The sequence below is a fragment of the Aquila chrysaetos genome, chromosome 19 (assembly GCF_900496995.4).
Source record: "Aquila chrysaetos chrysaetos chromosome 19, bAquChr1.4, whole genome shotgun sequence".
In the NCBI taxonomy this organism is placed as follows: Eukaryota; Metazoa; Chordata; class Aves; order Accipitriformes; family Accipitridae; genus Aquila; species Aquila chrysaetos.
In genome coordinates this window covers 5,182,400-5,202,244 of record NC_044022.1, presented here as the reverse complement: position 1 = coordinate 5,202,244, position 19,845 = coordinate 5,182,400, and the positions used below count along the sequence as shown (strand labels likewise).

The window sequence follows — 19,845 nt, the reverse complement described above, 5'->3', positions numbered from 1 at the left end:
AAGTGGAGTGTGCGTGCGAAGTCATGAGCCTTAAAATCATCATGCTTTGATCCTTTTATTCATCATCAGGCTTTTGCTTTCTGAGAATTTTCTTGTGAGCTAGACTTGGCTTCTACTTTAATTAATAAACCTTTATACCAGTAGAGCTGCATCTACTCATTTTTACCTTGAGTGCACTGGGCATACGCTCCCACAGAGAGGTTTGAGGGAGCCCGTGCATGGTCAGGCTTCATTTTGAGACTGAGCTTACAGTCAGTAAAGGCTTCTCTAGCTGTGGATTATCTCCTTTGCACTCTAGGAATGTAAATTAGAAACTCTGTCTAGTTGGTTTTTAATTGGGATCGTTTCTTGAAGGAAACGGCTGCTGCTTTCCTGACAGATTCCAGAACTGAGTGAGGTTAGAGGCTGGCTGCAGCTCTTGAGACGCTTGTTCCAGCTCACAAGTGGTGCAGTTCTTGGCCATTTTTCTGGCTTAGCAATTTGCTTTGACTCAGGGGTTTGCTTCAGCCCAAAGATTTTGGCTTACTTGGGTTGGGCTTTTTCGCCAATACTGAAAAGCTAGAAGAGAGTTGCAACTGGGATCCTTTCTGCTTGCAGAGGAGCAGAGCTCGGAAGGTTGTTCTTTCTCTGCCCCCAAACCTTTCCGTTGGGATCTTGGGATCTTGTTACCTGAGGCCTTACATTAGTAAAGAGTTATCTCTCTTTATGCCAGTCACAGTATCACTTGTTTTCATCTCAACGGCAATAGCAAGTCAGAGACATGCAGCAACCATTTCTGTTGTGCTCCTGGCCACCACCTGGGCCTGAGGGGCTCCCCAGGGTTCGGGGTGATGCTCGTGCCCTGTAGTGAAACCAAGGGCGAGCTTCATGTGTTGGTCTTTCCCTCCACAGCAGTGGAAATCCAAGGGGAGGGTCGGGGGGTAAGCTGGCTCCCCGCGCCGCTTTCCCCGGGGCCTGGCTCTTGGGTTGGTCACGCTGAGTAAGGACCGGTACACGCACTGGCTCTCTTCTGGGCTCAACCGATTAGTTTCCTCTGAAACAAGACCCTGGGTGCGCTTCTGGGGACGGGTAGGATGCACCGGGTTTGGCTCCTTCCACCCTACGCGGTCCTGCCGCGCTGCCGTGGCAGATGTGGCCCCGCCAAGCCCGAATCCTCTTAACGCCGCGCCGCAGGGCACGCACGCGCCCTTCTGCTGGTCCGAAAGCATCCCCCCCCCCCGGCTGGCTCGCGTCGGGTTTCAGATGCTTCAAAGTGAGAAAAAAAACCCGATCGTTCTGCCCTGGGCAGCGGGGAAATGCGGGACCACGCAGGCGAGAAGAGGGGGGGAACCAGCACGAGAACTCGGCTCAGGACCCAGGCGCTGGTGCGAGGGCACGCGTCTGCGTGTCTGTCCTAAAGTGCAGCGTTGAGGTTTGCAGCGTTGATGGTTAAGTGCTCTGGGAGCGGTTGGGCGTTACTGGGAAGGCGATGGAGCTGCGAGCTGCTGCTAAGAGGGGGGTGACCCCTTCCTCAGCCTGGCGCTGGCACCAGCTGCTGCTGCTCCCTCAGAACCTATTCGGGGGCCGTTCTTCCGATAATCCGGCGACCTGAACCAGCTCTCCGCAAGGCAAGCCGAGCAGAAATGTCAGCGCAAGAGAGGGGGCAGGACCACAGAGAATGATGCTTGAGATGCGAGGGAGGAAGCAGAATTATGCATCTGGTTAGACCAGCTTACGTGTGTCAAACCCCGCCGGGCTCTACCTTTTTACTGCTACTTTCAGGGGTATTTATTTACTGCTCCGATTTAGCCTAAGTAAAGGATGCTTAGCTAAGAAGCTACCACTTTTAGCAATGTGTGCAGACTAAAGGGTCACTGCGTGCATTCACATACGTGAGTGCTTTTTGCTTTTTGGCATAGCAGTACAGTACCACTCATTTAGCTTGCAACCAGATGACCTTGTATGTTCTCAGCCAACTGCTCTGTTTCCCCAAGGATTTACGTTGTAGCAGCCACTGTTGAGTTCAATTTTTTTTCCTGTCCAAGCATTCCTTTTCCTTCTGCAGCTGAAAATGCTCCTTAAAAGTAGTTCCAGAGTGGTGCTTGGGATACACTCCATGTATTCCGTGCCACGCAAAGAAAAAGGCATTTCATACATTTCAGTTGGGGAGATTTTGCCATGTTGTCTCTGCGGCTGACAGCAGCCTTCAGAAATGTCACATTTACACAAAAAAGACAGGCTAAACCACTTGTAGGAAACATCACATCCTTTGGAGCCATCTAATATCCACACTCATTCCAAGCTCTGTAATACCCGGCTCTTCAAAAGAGAGTATGGAAAACTGTCTCGATAAAGTCAAAGTACCAAAAAATTGCTCACAAGCCTCTTTTCTGAAATGTGAGTCGTCAAGGCAGGAGAAAGGGTTTTCCAGCACCCGTTTGGAGTGGCTTGAATCGCCCCGGCTTTGCCACGCGTGAGCAGTGCTCCATCGCAGACTCCTGCCAGCAGCACGTTTACCCCGCACGCCGTGTATTTTGGCCGTGTGAGCGTGCACGCTCTCGTAGATGTATTTCTGTGCGTTCAACCAACGCCCTCTTAGTCACTGGAATTTTTCTCGAAGCGAGCCCTCTCTGCCTTGACCACACGTTTCAGCCAGCTCCAATTGTTCATCGAGACAATACTACACCTCCCAGCTTGCCCAGCTGCAAGTTGCTGACAAGTTCGGCACAGGCAGGATGGCGGGATGGCCTTGACCTCCTGCCAGTGTTAAGATGAACGATGGGTTGGGTCGGGCAGTCCCCGGGCTGGCTGAGAGCCGTGAGCCGAAACCAGCCGCGGACACTGCCAGCTTCACAGCGGCTGGGAACTGAGACACCGCCAGCGTTTAGAAAACAAACATTTCCCATTTACAGAGAGTTCATGTCAGTGCAACGTATTTCTTAGAGCAGCCCTAGTTCCCTGCTTGGGCAGCTGTCAGGAATTAGGTGGAGGAAGGTGGCCAATATATTACAGTGCTTAAAGGCAGGAAGAGAAGTGAGGCTCTCACATCCATCTATTGTAAAGTTGCCACTTTAGCATCCTGAGCCCATGGGTGTTAAATGGGCCGTGCTTAGCTGAGTCATGGAAAAGAAGGGCAAAAACAAGCACGGGGAGCCTTGTCTCAGCTGGGGTGCCCTTGGGGACTTGCAGAAACAACCGCAAATCCTTCACAGCCACACGTCCTCCTCCCCCTTGCCAAGGGCTTGTTTCCTACACTTATCTACCTCTACCTTGGTTTAGTGCTCTCTGGCACTCACTTGTCCAGCCTGGCGTTAAGTTGAGGCTCAGGCTGATCAACAGAGTGGTAATAAGTCGTGTGGTGATGTGTATTGAAGGGGTTGAGTGTTATTTGTTTCCTCAAAGGCATATGGAGGGTTAGGTGTGGGAGGTGACTGATTGCTGACTCAACCCATCAGGACACACCTCAGCAAGAGTGTTTGCAGGGACTGGGGACGCCTCAGCTACTTTCATTAGGCATGATTTAGCACAAGGACCTTGAATCCTCCTTTGCCCTCTAAAACATGAAGCAGAAGAAGGGAAACATAAAATACAGACCCAAAGAGCGTCCGTTTCTGCTTGCTGCCCGTCCACGTGAAGCGTTTCAGTTCTTCTGGAGGCAGCACCATCCCGCTGTCTGCTTGATAATCCTTGAAGAAAAAAGAAAGATGCAATCCTGTTAGGTGTTAATTGTAGAAAGTTACTTTTACAATGGACTCAATTCCTCCTCGGTCTGATTTCCAGCGTTTGTTTGGTCATTTATACTTGGAGAGCTCTAGGAGGCAGCGGCTCTGTGCTGCTGGAGGTGCTGCAGTGCCCAGGTATTTAATGGTGCCTTTCCAAACTGTCCTTGCTTTGGGGTGCAGCAAACACACATGCTGTTAACACAGATACAGAGTGCTAAAAAAAAAAAATGTCTACCCTCAAGGTGAGGTTCTGGCCAGCCGCTAATTCAACCCTGCGAGCACAACCGTGCCTTTCCCGCCTTGCACCGCTTAATGCGTACAACTGGGTCACTAAAAGCTTCCCCCAACCTCTCACCCGTGCCCACCCCCACCAGGGCAGTATGTGTGCCCCGTTAGTAGACATTTCCCCAGCTCGTCCACCTGATAACAGGACTTGTTCCTACTGGGGACCTCTGATGGAAATGTGACTCACAATTCGCATTTGCGCACTACTATTCAGATGAAAACACAAATCCAAGGGATTTTAAGTGGCTCTCCCACACCAGTGGGACTCAGGTGGGACTCTGGCAGCTGTACCTTGTACGCCTACTGGCACCGGCCATTTCTTATCAGGGAAGGAGTGTTCGTAGCCCATGGCATGGTCAGCGAGGATCTGCTGACCCCAATTTGTAGGGCGGTGGGATAACGCTATGCTGCAAGCACAGCTAATCTTCCACCTCTTATCAGTAGAGCTGACGAAGCAGTAAAACCCCATCTTGATTCTCTCTGTATAAATCTGTCACACAAATAAAAAGAAATGAATGGCGTACCATTTGGCCCAGGAGTCACTTACATTAAATATAAGCGTTTCCTTGATGGGAAGCTCTTCAAACGTCTTTATGCGCTGGGGTGGTTTTATTTTGAAAGTGTTTATGTATCTGTTGAACAAGAAAAGCGGGACAATTTTTGGTGAGAGCGTGAAGTGCGTAAGCACTGGGTATTTCTCTGTTTCTTTAAGCAGTTGCCTAACTGTCCCAGCCCAACGGGATGGCGGCGGTGGCGGCTCGGTGGCTGGAGGGACACTCAAGCCACGTGGGGTGTCTCTGAGTGTTTTCTTCCATCCAGGTGCAAACCAGCCTATGCAGCAAGCTACAGTACCCAACAAACAAACTCGGTCTTAGTCTTGCTCATCTCACCTGATGTTTTCAGTGCTTCCACAACTTGAGCTCGTAACAGAAAAATTTTCATTACACAAAGGATCAGATGCAGGGGGAAACCCGCTTTCCGTTGTAAATATCGTATTGAGGGGTATGTAGTCTTTGCCTTCCTAAATGCAAACAAGAAAGCGTTATTCCTGGGACCATGTGGCCGGTCGCCCCCGCCGTGGTTGCAGCACGTGGTCGTGATGTTAGTACCTGCTGGACGTTTGCTTGCAGCAGGTCGCCCAGCTTTTTCACCAGCTCGGAGAACCTTGGTCTGTCGTTGGGATTGCTTCGCCAGCAGTCCAGCATGATTTGGTAGCTGCGAGGACAAAAGCAGAATGAGCACGTGGTGGGGTTACAGCTCGCTTTGATCCAAGGCAGCGCAGTCTCTGACGGCTTGTCGTCGCTAGAGTTAACTCCTGAGCCCGCCTGGTTTTACAAAGATGCTCTCCAACACCACGGAGGCCTCTTACTAAAAGTAAACGAGTAAACTTTCTCAGAAAAAGAAAAAAACTTTCTTCCCGCAAGACACTGGGAAGACCACATCAAAGGAATAATTTAGCCAACTAGTCATACTTTCTTTTTTTATTCCTAATTAAGCATTAAACCTTTGTATTAAACATCTATTAACTGGCAAAGTTTAAGTTAAGGCATCCTAAGATGACTTGTATGAATGTGTCACTTCCTCGTATTAGTTGAGTCAAGCTTTCCTTCCTGCAATAAAATATGTGGAAGAGAAAAAAAAAAAAAGCTCTTATCTACTGTCACTAGGATAATAAAATTAGCCAGTGGGTAATACTCCCAGATAGGCATGGCTGGCTCGCATCCTTTTTCTTCTTCCAGAACTATTTTTTTGGTAAGTGTTGCTATTTAGACTCATGACATAGCACTCAAAAAAAGCACCAAAGACACCTACACATACTTGATTTTGCCTCCAGAGGTAGAATACCCTGGATACGTTCACGCTCCTGAATGCTTTGTGCCACGGGTCGCACGTTTGGCGTGCTGCAGGTGCCTCCCCGGGCAGAAGGGCTGCAAACTCAGGGGTCTCCCTCGGACACCCCCCCCCCCAGGCCTCCAAAAAGGTGTTGGCCACGCAGCAGCACCTGCAGACAGGGGACCGGGGAGGAACACTGACGTTGCGGTGGAAGGACTGAGCCAAACCCCGCAGGCGACGCGGGCTGGGAGGCTGCGGGTCCCCGTCACCTTCCTCTGCCATCAGACACCGTCTCCGGGAAAGGGTGTACCCGTGTCACCCGAGTGTTTGCGAGGAAGCCTCCGCTGCCGCTTCCTAAGTCAAGACGACGTTAATAATGTCACATTCCTCCAGCACTTATCTGTGTGCACGTCAGTAAATATTAAACCTGGAGAGGAACGAATGACCTTCCTCCTCCGGGCTGCTCGCTCAGCTCCCCTCGGAGCCCAGCCCCGGCGATGCCCTGCGCTCGGGTCCACGTCCCTCCTCACCCTCTCCTACCCCACGCTGGGGCCAAGGAGCGCGGGGTGGGATGCGAGAAATGCTGACGACAGCGAGAAGATACAAGGCAAGCAGAGAAAGGCGTCTTACATCTCCTCGGTCGCTTGCTCCGGGGCTCGCATTCTTGTGCCTTCCTTTAGTCTGCTGCAGAAATCCTCATCTATTTGGACTCCGGGGTAAGGAGAGGCACCTGAAGGCGACATCGGGAGAAAGAGGGTCGTACGTGCCTTCGGTTGGGTACCCGTGACCTAGCCTTGGCCCCACGCAACCCCCCCAAACGCTTGGGGTGTGCAGCATCTGCTTGCAGAGCTGGGAGTCTGGGGTCGTGTGTGTCCCCCCCTGCAGGGTCTGGCCCCTGCCGGGTGCCACAGGCAGGGAGCTGCTGCTGCTGGTGCTCCCAGCCCTCTCCTTAGAGCGGCGGGGCAGGATCAAACCCAGCGGTATTGGCGGTGCTTACCTGGCCTGAATGCAAAAAAATACACATGAATTTGACTTGAAAAGTATCCCTCAAGAAAAGCCAAGTCTGATCCGTCGATTGGTTTGGACCACCCCAAATTCTAGTAAGCAGAGTATTAACGAACCCCAAATGCTCAAAACGCCTTGAAAATAATAAAATCATGGTTTTAAATCAGATCACAGTACATTTGCATTATTTTTCTAGTTTCTGTGTTTTTAAGATGCAGCCTGATCGTGCTGTTGGTCTTTTTTCTGTAGACAGAAAAACATAAGGGAAAGGGAAAATGAAAGAAAGAAAAAAAAAAAAGACCTTTCAGAGTGTCAGACAGTTGCCAGGTTCAAGGAGCTGGGGCTTTAAGAAAAAAATAGCAGGTATTATGAGGCTGACCATAAAATTACAAGAGTTGGCAGGCTGACCAGTAACACGTATTTGAACTAATAAATGATTGATTGTCCTCAGAATTGTATAGTATTGTTTCCTCTGCTGTTCGCCTCTTTTGTCAGCCTCTATGTTGAACCCAATTAAGATTCTTCTATTCTGATGGTCATTGTTGTTTCCACTCAGTGTACATCTTGTATCCTGCCTTTTCCACGTGAAAGAAAGGGGGGGGGGGAAGCTTCACTGGGTTTTAATTTTGGATTGCATGCTCTAGTTCATCCTGTGGCATCTGTGCAGATGCTTGTTCATCTGCTGCGTCCAGCGGCCCGGGGTGAGGGGGGTGCTGGGTCCCTCCTGGACTGGGGGGACCCCCTGGTCTCAGGCTGGAAATGGGGGTGACACAGTCCGAGACCTGCAAAAACCTCTGTGTACGTTCAGCTCCCTTGCTCCCACAAAAGAAGCAAGAAGCTTTTGAGGGAGCACCCAGCCCATGGCACTCGGCGTGTGGAATGCTATCTGCGGCACAGGAGGCGATGCCTCCGTCCCTGGCAGCTGCCGACCCAGGCCCACAGCTCCGGGTAATCCCACAGGGTTCCACATTTAATGAAAACACTTAAATATTTGCTCGATTTTCCTGGTTTGCACCATCAGTCAGACAGAACACCGTGACTGCTCTGGCTGTGCTGCTCTGCATCTCTACCGAGGGTTTCTACAAGGAAAAAAGGGAAGCCTAGGTTTTGCCCATGGCAGAAATACGTGGTAAAATTCTCAGATAGCTCTGCTATCCATTAAGGCTTTCAGCCTGGCAGGTCAGCTTTCAGTGCCCTTACAAGCACCAAAATTTCCATTTCACAGGGGTGTGATACACACAGTTCTCCCCTCTACCCTCACACCCCACCTCTGCCTGATTTAGGTCTTTCCTTATTAAAGACCTGGCAAAAGCTCGTTGAAGGTAATGGATTTTTTTTTTCCCCGACTGAAGTCCCCGCTGCTGAGTCCAGCTCCCGGGGTGCAGAGTTAACATACCCAAGGAAAATATCTCCCACAGCAAGACTCCGTAGGACCACACGTCGCTTTTTGTGTTGTAGATTTTATCAAATATGGATTCTGGAGCCATCCACTTGAGAGGAAGTCGAGCCTGGAGTAAAAGGGACAAACCTGACTATTATTTTCAAAGCCTAAAAGAATTTAATCATAGATGAATCAACTATATATTGTTATGTAAATAATTACCATTCAAACAGGAACCTGTGGGATTTCCTTACAGGCAGTCAAGATAAACCCACACTCATTCAGACACTTTCTTAACAAATTGTCGGAGTAAAAGGCTGTTCTTAAAATACGTGTGGCACAAAACAGCAGACATTGGAAACTTGTGACCAGAGTGACCAGGCCTTTTCTTTACGGGGATGTGGGGACAAGCAAGAGCAGAAGTATCTTGCCGGCATCGTAGAGACAGGGGAGAAAACCCTCCATCCAAGCGCAAATCATTGTGTGATGGTGCCGGGAGATGTTCTCGGGGAAATTTTCAGAGCCTGAATTGCAGGAGTATATCAGCAACCCTTGAAGTCCCCTCAGCGCAGCCTGTTAGGGTCTCCTGAGCGGTACCCAAGTTATGTGAACAACGTTTCCCAGCTAGTATGTAGTGCTATAAGTCTTGAAAGCTATTTATGGCCAAGGGAATAGCTGGCAGGTGGGTGAGACCTCCAGGAGACTTTCTGTGTGACCCCAATGCCCACACCAAATTCCCACAGCATCCGTGGGCACAGGCACGGTTTGCTGACCCAGCCTTCACGGCAGGCCTGGCAGGGGGCTTACTGCCTGCTGTTTGCAGCAGAATCAAAAAAAAAAAAAACCCAATGAGTAGGTGCTGGAGGCAGCGAGTCCAGGTCGGCTGCTTGAGGCACCACAAGCGGTGCTTGGTCCTGGCGTGGGGACACGCACCTTGTTTCGGAGGGACCGGTTTCCTTGAAGGAAATTTACTGAGTAAGGGCGTTATGCTGAGCCAGCCGAGAAACGTGCCTAAAAAATATCTAAAGTATTAACAGGGCAGAGCTGTGAAACCGTTAGCGTGTCCAAGCCTTGTGCTTGAGGATAGAAATGCCTTCCAACTCTACAACGCATCTGGATAGCTCATCTTCACATAAAAACCGTGATAGCTCTCAAGCTCTTTTAAGTTCAGGAAATGTGAATGTCTACAGAACATTTTGGTGGACAGTTTGAAATGATATGTTATAAACATTTGGGTAAATAAACAGCATCTTGACTTACATCTCCTTTTCTCACATAATCAGGATTCTTATAAATATCTCTTGCGAGGCCAAAATCACAGATCTTCACGACATTGTTCTCAGATAAAAGGATGTTTCTGGCTGCCAGGTCACGATGAATGCACTATAACAAAACAGTTTCACAATCAAACTGCATTTCCTTAATCCTGCCCACAAATTTCCTGACTGTCTCCCATATCCTTTTAAAAATTATTATTTGAGAGATCAATTTAATATTTCTTTAGGGAAGTTGACTATAGTTTACATGAAATTACTGCAAACAGTGGCAGTTCTTTAAAAAAAAAAAAAAATTCCTAAGTCCAGAAATGATAAATTTTTAAGATCCTTGACATTTGCAGGGAAAGCGCTGATTCATTTGGAGCTCCCTACCTAATATATATTGAAATGAAGAAAAAAACCCACCACACCCAAAAGATCTTCCCTGAATGAATGAGCTTGACCCACTGCCTTCAGCCATGATCCTGTGTTTATGGACTATGGTGACTTGGATAAACACGCCGTTATATTTATAACGCCAAGAGGAAAGCGGCTCTTCCTTTGGGAGCTCTCCCAAGGAAGGTGTCACTAAAACGTAGACGTGATTTCACCTCTGAATCCCATCCTTCTGCAGGGAAAAAATCCCCAACGCAAAACTCACCTTTCTGGAGGAGAGAAATTCCATGCCTCTGGCCACCTGAAAGCTGTAAGAGATCAGGTCCTCCATAGTGAGGGGCAACTTGTAGAGCTCATCAGCATCTGCAAAGGTGCAAAATGCGGTTTGTTGAGATCGCTCACAAAGCAGTTATTTTCCCCCTCTCTTACTGACCCTATTACTCCCATAAATTCAGTCTTCATAGAGTAGTATTCGAAGGTCAACTCACTGTCACTGGAAACAAAAATAATGCTTGCTTTATACCCCGCGCTTCGGACACTGCTGTGTTTTCCCCAAAGATAAGGAGCAGTCAGAAGAAACAATCACACATTTTCCTGTCAGATTTAGTAACCCTGGAAATAATCTTTTTTTAAATCTTCTACCCTCTGGACATGACCCTGTGAGCGTCTCCCACGGATGTTTATTAGGGTGATAAATGAGGAAAAAAATTTCAGGGATGCACAGTATGTTGTAAAAATATCACAGACCGTGTAGGGACAGGAAGGAATTAATACCTACCCTCCTCATCCTCCTCCACATCACTCAGACTTTTATCTTCCTGGAACCCAGAGCTCGCGAAGCTCTCGCTGCTGGTGACACTGGCCAGCCTTTGTTTTTTGCCTTCCACTGGCTCAATATCCTTTTTCTCTTTCATTGGCTCTCCTTGCAGAGGGGAGTCCTTCAAACAAACAGAGGAGAAGAGGTGCTACATCAGAGCGATGGAGGGGGTGGAAGAGGAACCGAGTCAGACTTGTGTCGCCTTTCCGCCGGGAGAAACGGCTGGTCCGTGGCACGCGCGGTCACGTCTCCCATGGGTGCGGGTCTCCGGTGCCACTGGGGCAGCCGGGGGTTGGTGGCTGGGCTGCGCTCCACCGAGGTTGCCATCCCCAGAGGGCAGAAATATGGTGGCTTGGGAGCACCAGCACATGATTTTGGGGCAACCTGGGGGGGTGGGCTACCTCTGATGTGGTGAGGATTTGCAAGGTCCGTGGAAGGACACGTCCGCTGGGTTGTGGCTCATCTCAGCCTGAAATGAGACATCTGAAAAGGCCTGTTTCTCTCCGGTGGCCAGAGAAGGAGCATGGTGGGATGAGTTGAGAATGATGTGCCCACAGTGCAGGTGTCACAGCCTTCTCAAACTAAAGCGTCAGCTTTTTGTCCCAGGCTGCTTAAGGCACCTGCCTCTATGTCCCTGCACAGTGCCCGGCGTGGGGCTGTAAGCCCTTCCAACGAAGAGCAAGGGCACTTCGTGTTTGAAACACAGCTCCTGTTGGAAGTGACTGCCTCTCTTCCCCAATGCCTTTATTCAATGCTTTCATGGTACGGCCAACGGCGGTTTAATGGGACACGCGCTGTTTGGAAAATGCTTTCCCACTGCTACCCGGAGAGCAGCCTAGCTGCTTCGCCATGCTCTTGCCCCCTCTTCCCTCTTGTCCTGCAGCCGTCTCTCTCCCCTGTGTGTCCTGGTACAGAGCCGGGCTCCCTCCCTCTGGCCTGGGTGCCCTTCCCAAGGGTGCCGGAGCGCCGGCGAAGATGTGACCGACTGCCCCGAGGGTGGACCCCGCACGGCCATGCTCCCCGCTGAGCCTCCTACGTCAACGACCACACGTTGGAGTCCAACACGGACAGTCTTGGGAACAGAGACTCAGTCAAAGCCCTTTGGAGGGGGAGGTCCTGCCAAGCGTGCCCTCCTGCAGAGCCCTCCCAAAAAACCCCTGAGATGCTGCTGAGCTTTTGGCACAGCTGAGCGGGGGTTTTGAGGACTGCCGTTCTGGGTCCAGGCTCCTAAATCCCACTTCAGAGCCCTTAATCCTTTAGGGGATTTCGCTGAAAATGCAAAAGCGGGGATATAATTGGCATATTTGGGTTCAGGTTTGTAATAAGAAACACACTGTAGATTTGATTCAGAGGGCTGTGGGATTTGAGGACAAGACTCTAATCTCTTTTCCTCTTGATAGCCCTTCTCCTCGCACAATAATAAGATTATTTGCAAATCTCAGAATATTAGGGTGTCTTGGAACACGAGCTGTAAATGGCATTATCTCAGTTGCGTTCCCAGCAGTACTGAAATCAGTGGGCAAAACCACTTCCTTCGGCTTCGCTGACACCAGCCTCTGAAGTGACCCCAAGCTCACGAGGAATGGGTTTGTCAGCAGTGGGGCGAGAGCATGCGGGGACACTTTGGATAGGATTCACTTCCTCTCGCTGTAGATGGCTCCGTCCAAATTACTCCCAGCAGTCTCCTTGCACAGTCAGGGGAGAGAAATGAGTCCTTTCTCGGTATAACACATCCCACACCAAATATTAAAATAGGTCAAGTGAACTGCACCCAAAACCCGTTTCTCTCCTTCGGTAGAAGGAGACTAGCTCAGAGTCTGACATCTACGTTACCGACACTTACGTTAGGTAAGATGAACCCTACCAGAGGCATCTGTCGCCTCACCTTGTTAGGGCAGAAAAAATTCCTCTTGCTCTTCAGGTAGTTTGATAAATTCCCATATTTGCAGTATTCAACAATCACCATCAGAGGCCCTGGGCAAAAGGAAAGTGCATTATGAACAGCATAAAGCAATACAAGGCGGCATCAGTTCTGAGAAGAATAGTTGTTCGTGCCTGCAGCTATAACTCGAGACCAGAATAACTAACAACGTGTCCTAATGAAGGAGAAGGCTGCTTGAAGGACACTGGACATGGTAGCAAAACAATACTGTTTCTGGAAATCAGGGAAGGGCCTAATTTTTGAAAGCTGGGTCATGAACCTGAGTCCTGAGGGACCCTCCGTTTCCTCTTCGGGCAGTCTGCGTTCAGACTGGAGTCCCGCAGCCCACACACACTTGTTGAACTAAAATAGGTGACATATCTAAAACAAACAAGCACTCATACTGGCCCTTTGATTTTCTTAGTGGAATATCACGAAGGATTTTACAACAGTTGCCTTGTGATTCATTGTTCAGGCCCAGCAGTTGATATCCCTTGTTCCCAGCCTTTCCAGATCACGTTTAACTTGAGCTTGAGCAGTGAAGTGAGTGAGATAAAGGACAACAAGTGGCATGGCCCTAAAATCACACTTCTCGTATTAGTACTAAAAGAGAGTTTAAGTAAAGAAAATGTTTAATCACTTCATTAAGTGACTAAAAATCTCTTTTTCTCTTCCTCTTTTTTTCACCAAGCACAGGACGAGCTCAAATATTTCAAGTTAATAGCTTGACCTCTGGATGAAAAACAACACGGCCAACTGACTGTTATTGGGAGGTGATCCAAACCCATCTCCAGTGCAGCGTAGATTTTTTTACCTCCATTTTTCGTGCAAGCTCCCAACAAATTCACAATATTGAGATGATGACCAATGTGGATCAGGATTTTCAGCTCAGTCATCAGTGCTTTGTACTCGCTTGCAGTGGCCCCTTCTGTAAATGCAAAATAAAGTCAATGTGAAATGGCAAAGAATTGGTCCTGCTGGGCTTTACCACTTCTTGCTACTTTCCATTGAAATAACCTCCATTACTGGATGTACTTCATGTGTTGATGTTCTTTGTCTATTCCTCCCTGCTCAGCATCCTCTTATTCGCAATAAAACCCATAAAAAGAGTTAGGCACTCAACTTCCTCCCAGTAGACTCTGTTATATTTAGAACTGAGAGAAATTTTTTTCACATGAATAGTTTTGTCGTTTCAGCCAAAAAATGAAAGAACAAATAAAAAGGGATTTCAAGACTATAATTAACTCTATCTAGAGTAGGTTTCAGCTGACCTGACTTCAGCTGTCTAAGGGTTATGTACTAGCCTGAACTAATCAACGTCTCAAGGAGTCGGTGGCAAGAGCAAAGCATTTCCAGAGGCTGATGCAGCCATCAACTTTAGCCATCTGTATAGGGAAGAGATGAGCCACCCCTTGTCGATGCTTGTCTGGTTCCGTTCAGTATAGAGGAAGCCTAGAGTATTAAGATAGACGAGGGAAGCATATTTTAATTGGTTAAAGTTAGACGGCTGCATCACACCCTTACTAGTTATGATCAATAGTTATAATAATAGTAATAGGAATGATACAAGAATCCCACAACTAAACCCAAAAGATTCTACTTAGTGTTGAGTGAAACTTATAATTCCCTCTGAGAAAATTTTTTTCTGCAGAATTTTATTTTGGTATGAAAGCAAGAAAAAACATATTGCTTTGTGTAGACCCAAAAGGACTTTTTCAGTTTAGTGACACCAAGAGTAAGAAGAACAGTCCAGTGGAAAGAACCTAGAGCTAGGTCTTAAAGGGCTTGGTTTCAACATCTGAATGGAAACAGATTTTCTTGGTGGCCCCACACAAAACTTGCCATCTACCCAGTGACCCACTATTCATCTGTATAGGTGGTGACACTTTCCCTCCACTTCATGGGAACTCTGTGAGGACAAAGCCCAGGAATGACTGCAAAGTTCCTGGGTAATCTAATGAGGACACAAGGAATGGGGCAGATCTCCCCTAACTTTAGGTGCCCATAGTGAAGATACCTACAGAGGACCTGGTCACCATAGGCTCTCTTGATAGTCAGCACAGCTAAACAAACGCTCAGCTCACCATACGCGGGGATCTGCCTTAGGATGGCATGAACTGTTGTTTCTCACCACTGACAATAAAGGGAATTTGAGTGACTATCTCAGATACAAGCATCTACCCTGCACACGCACACGTGAATCCCACCATGAAGACTTCTCGCAGCTGCCGTCTGCTCCCATCTATTCCAGGAGCAGCGCCTGGTGCCTTGATAGTGCTGGCTGGCACAAGAAGCCTGCTGATGTACATAAAGAAACATTGAATCTGGCACACCACTCTGCCAGCATGTATGTCTGCATGTTGGCAAAACAGCTCAGTTAACCAGGGGTTAGGCAATGACCCAGGTGACAGGCCATCCACTGAAACCAGTGACACAGATGGCTATTGGCCCACTGCTGCAGAAGGTCTGGACAGGGACCAAAGCTCTAGTTTCCTCCCATTTCCCAGACATGCTTGCTGCAGGGTAGTTTTTCATTTTGCATTGGCCGACAGGGTATTTCTGGTGCTTCTGGAACAAGAGAGAGGAGAAAGGTTCGCAACCCTCTCAGCTGCAAATTCCTTCCTTGGAGATGATCCTGGATATCACAGTAGGACGTACCACCCCCTGCGAAAGCGTTTGACGTTCTATTGCAGAACAAGCCTGGCGAGGACAATATCAAGAGGGCACATCCTACATGGAGTACAGCTGCCAGGTCATCGCTGGCAAGAAATGGAAGCTCTTTCAGGTTGAGTGTTGCAGGGACAGCCTGTAGGTCTGAAAGTATCGCACGTGCCCCTCTAAGGGCTGGAAGGGACATGTACAGATCTCCCGATAACTGATAAGTAAGCAGCTGTGAAGCTAGAAGCCACTGGGTAAGAGGGATGTATTCAAACTGTGCCTGAACGGAGCCAACTGAGAGCATCAGGGATCCAAGCCTCGCTGGCAGAACAGGGGATGTGTCCTGGCAGAGGATGACACGGAGAAGGATTCAGAGATTAAGAGAGAGAAGCAATTCAGCATAAGTTCCCAGGGCAATGCAAAAAAAAAGCCTGCTATGATCCTTAGATATATAAACAAGGAAAAGCTAAATACATAGGAAGGGATACCACCAGGACTCTGGGTTAGGGACTTCAGCCACAGCTGCTGCAGGCTATGGCTGAGTATCATCCTGCCTGCTAACTTCCCAAGCGCCCTGTTCAAATCGATGAGGGTCTTTGTCCTTTCTGCTCCGATGAGGAAAGTGGCAGTGAATAGCTGGGAGATGATTTCACTTTGGGAAGAGCGCTGGTGTATGAACAGCGCTGGCAAATCCATTACACAACCCGGGTGTCAGCATCCTAAGCACCGTGTGATGAGCCTTCAGATGGTTCAGAGGGGACACACCTGCACAACAGCTCCAAGATTTATACTGCTCAATCTGTTTAGCTTAATAAAAGGGCCTTCATGAAAAAAAAAATCATTACATAATCTAATGGAGAGGGTTAGAATGAAAAGTGAAAGTCAGACAGATGCAAATTAGACATAAGGCATTTGTTTTTAACAATGAGATGATTAACCATCGGAACTAATGACCAAGGAAAATATGAAAGCTTCCACCGGAGTGTCTTCACATTAAGGTGGATGCTTTATGCTTCAGCTAAATTTCATTTACGATGTTCAGTATAGGGTCAGTCTAGCATAATGGTACAACGTAGGGTATGCAAGAAATCTAATTGCCCCTTCTGATCCTACAAAAGTGACTCTTTCATTCTTTCTGGGATCTGAAGAATTGGAACCAGGTTTTCAAAAAAATTAGGCAATCAGGTTCTCATTGCATCTGAAACTTTCTCCTATATCATGTGACTATTTATCACCCTTTTTACTGTGAATGTAATTTTTATTTCATACTTCTGACATTTCACTTGTGGTGGAGCTGAAATTTGGTGTACGTATTTTGGAAGCTTCAGAGGGTTATTGGTGGGGGGATAACATCACACACTCTTGCTTTCGACAGAATCATATTAGAAGAGGGAAACTACATAAGGCATCATTTTTTCCAGCCCAGCTTTGCAGCAAGATACCTTTCAGCATTTTCACAGCAACTATTCTGCACGTTGGTGATTTCTTAATTCCAAAAGCAGATGCTTGTACCACCTTTCCAAAAGCTCCATGTCCAAGGGACTTTCCTGTAAAGAAAATAAATTGGAGAGATACATTCTGGTAAAAAAGAAATCTTGTCAGCAAATGGATTCATAGATAGTAACTTGAAAAATGTGCTTTACAATGAGTCCCACATGTATATTTCCAACATATAGGTGTTTTAGTTTTTTTAGTTTGCTGGATTGGTTTTTTTTTTAAGAGTAAGCAGACAAACCAGAAGACAGAGTCATCAGAGGGAATAAGTGATGTAATTGAAAATGATGCTAAATGAATGCAACCATTTAGTGGAGGTACACTGGCTTCTGACCCAATTTTTTCAGTCTAGCTCTGCCAGAGAAAGATTTGCTCCTCTTTTCCCTGAGCACACAGCACCATGCAGCAGGCTGTGATGCTGCTAGTTATGTTCTCAATAACACAGGGCCTCTGCCTAATCTCGCACACACACTGAGATGCAGCTTGCCACAGACTTTGGTAATTTTTACAAATTAAATTCTTCCTTCTCAAATAACGTGCCTTCAAATTATCTTCATTCCAGGGATGCAGCAGCAACTTTGCATCACAACCCCTGGAGTACGTGCACAACCCCCTGATGCTCTTCCCTAGCAAGCCCTTGTAGGTTGAGATCGTGGAATGGTGAGAAGCTGCAAATCTGTGCAAATGAGACTTCTACATTTGCAAAATGAGGTTCGGGGGGGATTCAGCAAGAGGGGACTTGGAGTGACAAATTATGCCTTTGCTCATGGTGGGTACGATGCTTCCAGGTTTCCAAGGGCAGACGTTTGTGCTGTATCATCATCCTGCTGCTGCTGAGCAGACCCCAGGAGGAGCACCCAGAGGTTCTTGAGATAAATCAGTGGGCATCAATAAAATTCTCCAGCAGTAGAAGCTGAGTGTCTTCTTCCTTCATGTTCAGAACCAGGTAAGACTCCAAGGGCACTGTTATAACTTTTCTAGAGTTCATGACATTTTATGCAAATCTTATGATCTTCACAGCCTCCCTCATGATCTGTTAGTGTTTGAAGCACGGAGTATTGTCTACCTCTTTGACACTGTGCTCACGTGGACAGGCCTGGCTGCCCCTGCCATTCTCAAGCGGCTGGCAGAGTTTTGATCAGAGACATCTTATCAGCATATCAGCCAGCAATAAATTTTATTTCCAAGTATCTATTTTCAGATTGTATTTGTGCCTCACCTTCAGCAGAACCCAGGCACCTAAGCGGCTAGCAAGAGTACAGCAGCAGGCTTTGTGCTGTAGAGGAGAAGAACAGAAAATAAAGGCCAGCTTTTCATATAAAAGCAAAAGATAACATGTGCCATATATTTATTTCTCAGATATGCACATGTGATGTAGCCATCTCTGTAGGACAATTTCCTTTTCCTATGATGGACATCTGTTTGACTACCTCTCACTTGGACATCTACGTTGTTGATGTCTAAGTGAAAGCTGAATCCTACCCAGACACTCACCAGCAGAGAAAAAGAGCCGCTGTCAGTTCTAAATTAAATGGATACTACCTTTTATATGTGTATCACATTTCTAAACTGTAATTCTCAGTATGTCTGTCAGAAGAAGCAAATAGCATATGTTATCAAAGCAATGGAAACATGCAGTGGAATATGCTAAGCCAAAAAAACCCCCAGAAATGTATTTCCCCCCTAGATGTGCAAAAGTGTTGCATTTTTTACAACAAATAAAAACAACGAAGAACTTATTCTACGTGACTGAAAGGCATCAACAGACTAAGCCTTGGTTTGTGAAGGTCTTGCTTAGTGTTTGACATGCAAATACAGGTGAATCACCGTACATCTTTGAAAATCTACAGTCACCTTTTTCAGTTACTGCATATAGCTTCTTGATTTAGCAGATGTATAAGGGAAGCAACTTAAAGACTAAGGTCTCAGTTTTCTTTGTGAATTGACGTTCTTAGTCCTTAATGTATTGACTCTTCATGGTTTCTACAAGATGAAGGTGCAGTTTGAGGTCCTTTAAAACCCATCATACCTTTGTTTAATCCATAGCTTTAATCTGTTTCCATCACTGTTAACTCACTTCCCACATTGAGACAACCTACTTAGTCACCACTTGGAAAACACACCAGTTAGTTAGCTCATAAAGCTACACAAAGCTGCTAACCTTTCATAAAGAAGAATGAGCACTGGAAACAACACTTCCTTCTCTAAACAACGCTTGTGATTTAATGGGAAACTGTAATAACACTTGATGTATTAGTCTTTGTTGCTTCGCTATTGTGTGTACCGTGCTAAATGTTAGCGCAGAATAGGGCTGCTTTACCTTTTCAGCCCATAGATCGAACTCCACAGTTTAGTACATACATTGTGTCTATGACTATAACAGATCGCTCTTGCAAAAGCCCCTTGTATTGACAGACAAAGTAATTGCAAAATTATTATATGGAGCTGTTAAAGAGAGGAATATTAAGTTGCCCAACCATCTGAGCAGTTGACTTGTCACAGCCTTCAAGCAGCCACACTGGCCATGTTTGGGGTAGTGCTCAGGTATGAAATGCTGCAGCATTTACATCCAGACCAAGGAAGCAAAATGCTCTATTTAAATTTTCTGCACTTGACTTTGGTTTCTTGGGGCAACTCAGAACTCATTAAAGCAAACATAACCCTCAGTCAAGAAGTTTTGGATCGGGAGGTTTCCATTTCAGTCCCATTTTAGCAGGGTCCTTCAAGCATGTGAGTTGCTGGACTGGGGCATCAGCAAAAAGCTCTTGCAGACTGCAAGTCTGTGGGAAGGCAGAGGCTCAAAGATGTGTTCGTTTCTCAGGTCCTTTGCCGCAATTTGTCACCTGGGTTTTCCCCGCACGTGGCTTCATGTATTCCATTACGTTAAGTACGACAGCTCTGCCCATGAAGGAGAACGGAGAGCGCTCTGCTCGGTGCCAGTGCTGTGGGCTTGCAGTGCACAGGAGGGAGCGGGGCTGCGGAAGCCGTCTGCCACCAGCGTGTTTGTCATTGCACCAGAGCCATGTGGCAACACTCCCTTGGGGTCCTGCACCACAGCATCAGCAGTGTGTGACCTCTCATAGATTAGGAAGGTCAAG

The 19,845-nt window shown here is 47.3% G+C and overlaps 1 protein-coding gene across 1 annotated transcript in view; it reads right to left on the bottom strand.

Annotated features, from left to right (window-relative positions):
- The window catches only part of FLT1 (fms related receptor tyrosine kinase 1), a 116,196-nt gene that overhangs the window by 3,569 nt on the left and 92,782 nt on the right, over window positions 1-19,845 (bottom strand). The window contains exons 18-29 of the mRNA XM_030042843.2: window positions 16,696-16,800; window positions 13,410-13,523; window positions 12,560-12,648; window positions 10,636-10,795; window positions 10,123-10,220; window positions 9,466-9,588; window positions 8,221-8,332; window positions 6,450-6,549; window positions 5,096-5,201; window positions 4,877-5,007; window positions 4,534-4,618; window positions 3,574-3,665 (exon numbers count right to left, since the gene is read on the bottom strand). Coding sequence (XP_029898703.1) covers window positions 3,574-3,665; window positions 4,534-4,618; window positions 4,877-5,007; window positions 5,096-5,201; window positions 6,450-6,549; window positions 8,221-8,332; window positions 9,466-9,588; window positions 10,123-10,220; window positions 10,636-10,795; window positions 12,560-12,648; window positions 13,410-13,523; window positions 16,696-16,800 — 1,315 coding nt within the window. The remainder of the gene's footprint in view (window positions 1-3,573; window positions 3,666-4,533; window positions 4,619-4,876; window positions 5,008-5,095; window positions 5,202-6,449; window positions 6,550-8,220; window positions 8,333-9,465; window positions 9,589-10,122; window positions 10,221-10,635; window positions 10,796-12,559; window positions 12,649-13,409; window positions 13,524-16,695; window positions 16,801-19,845) is intronic.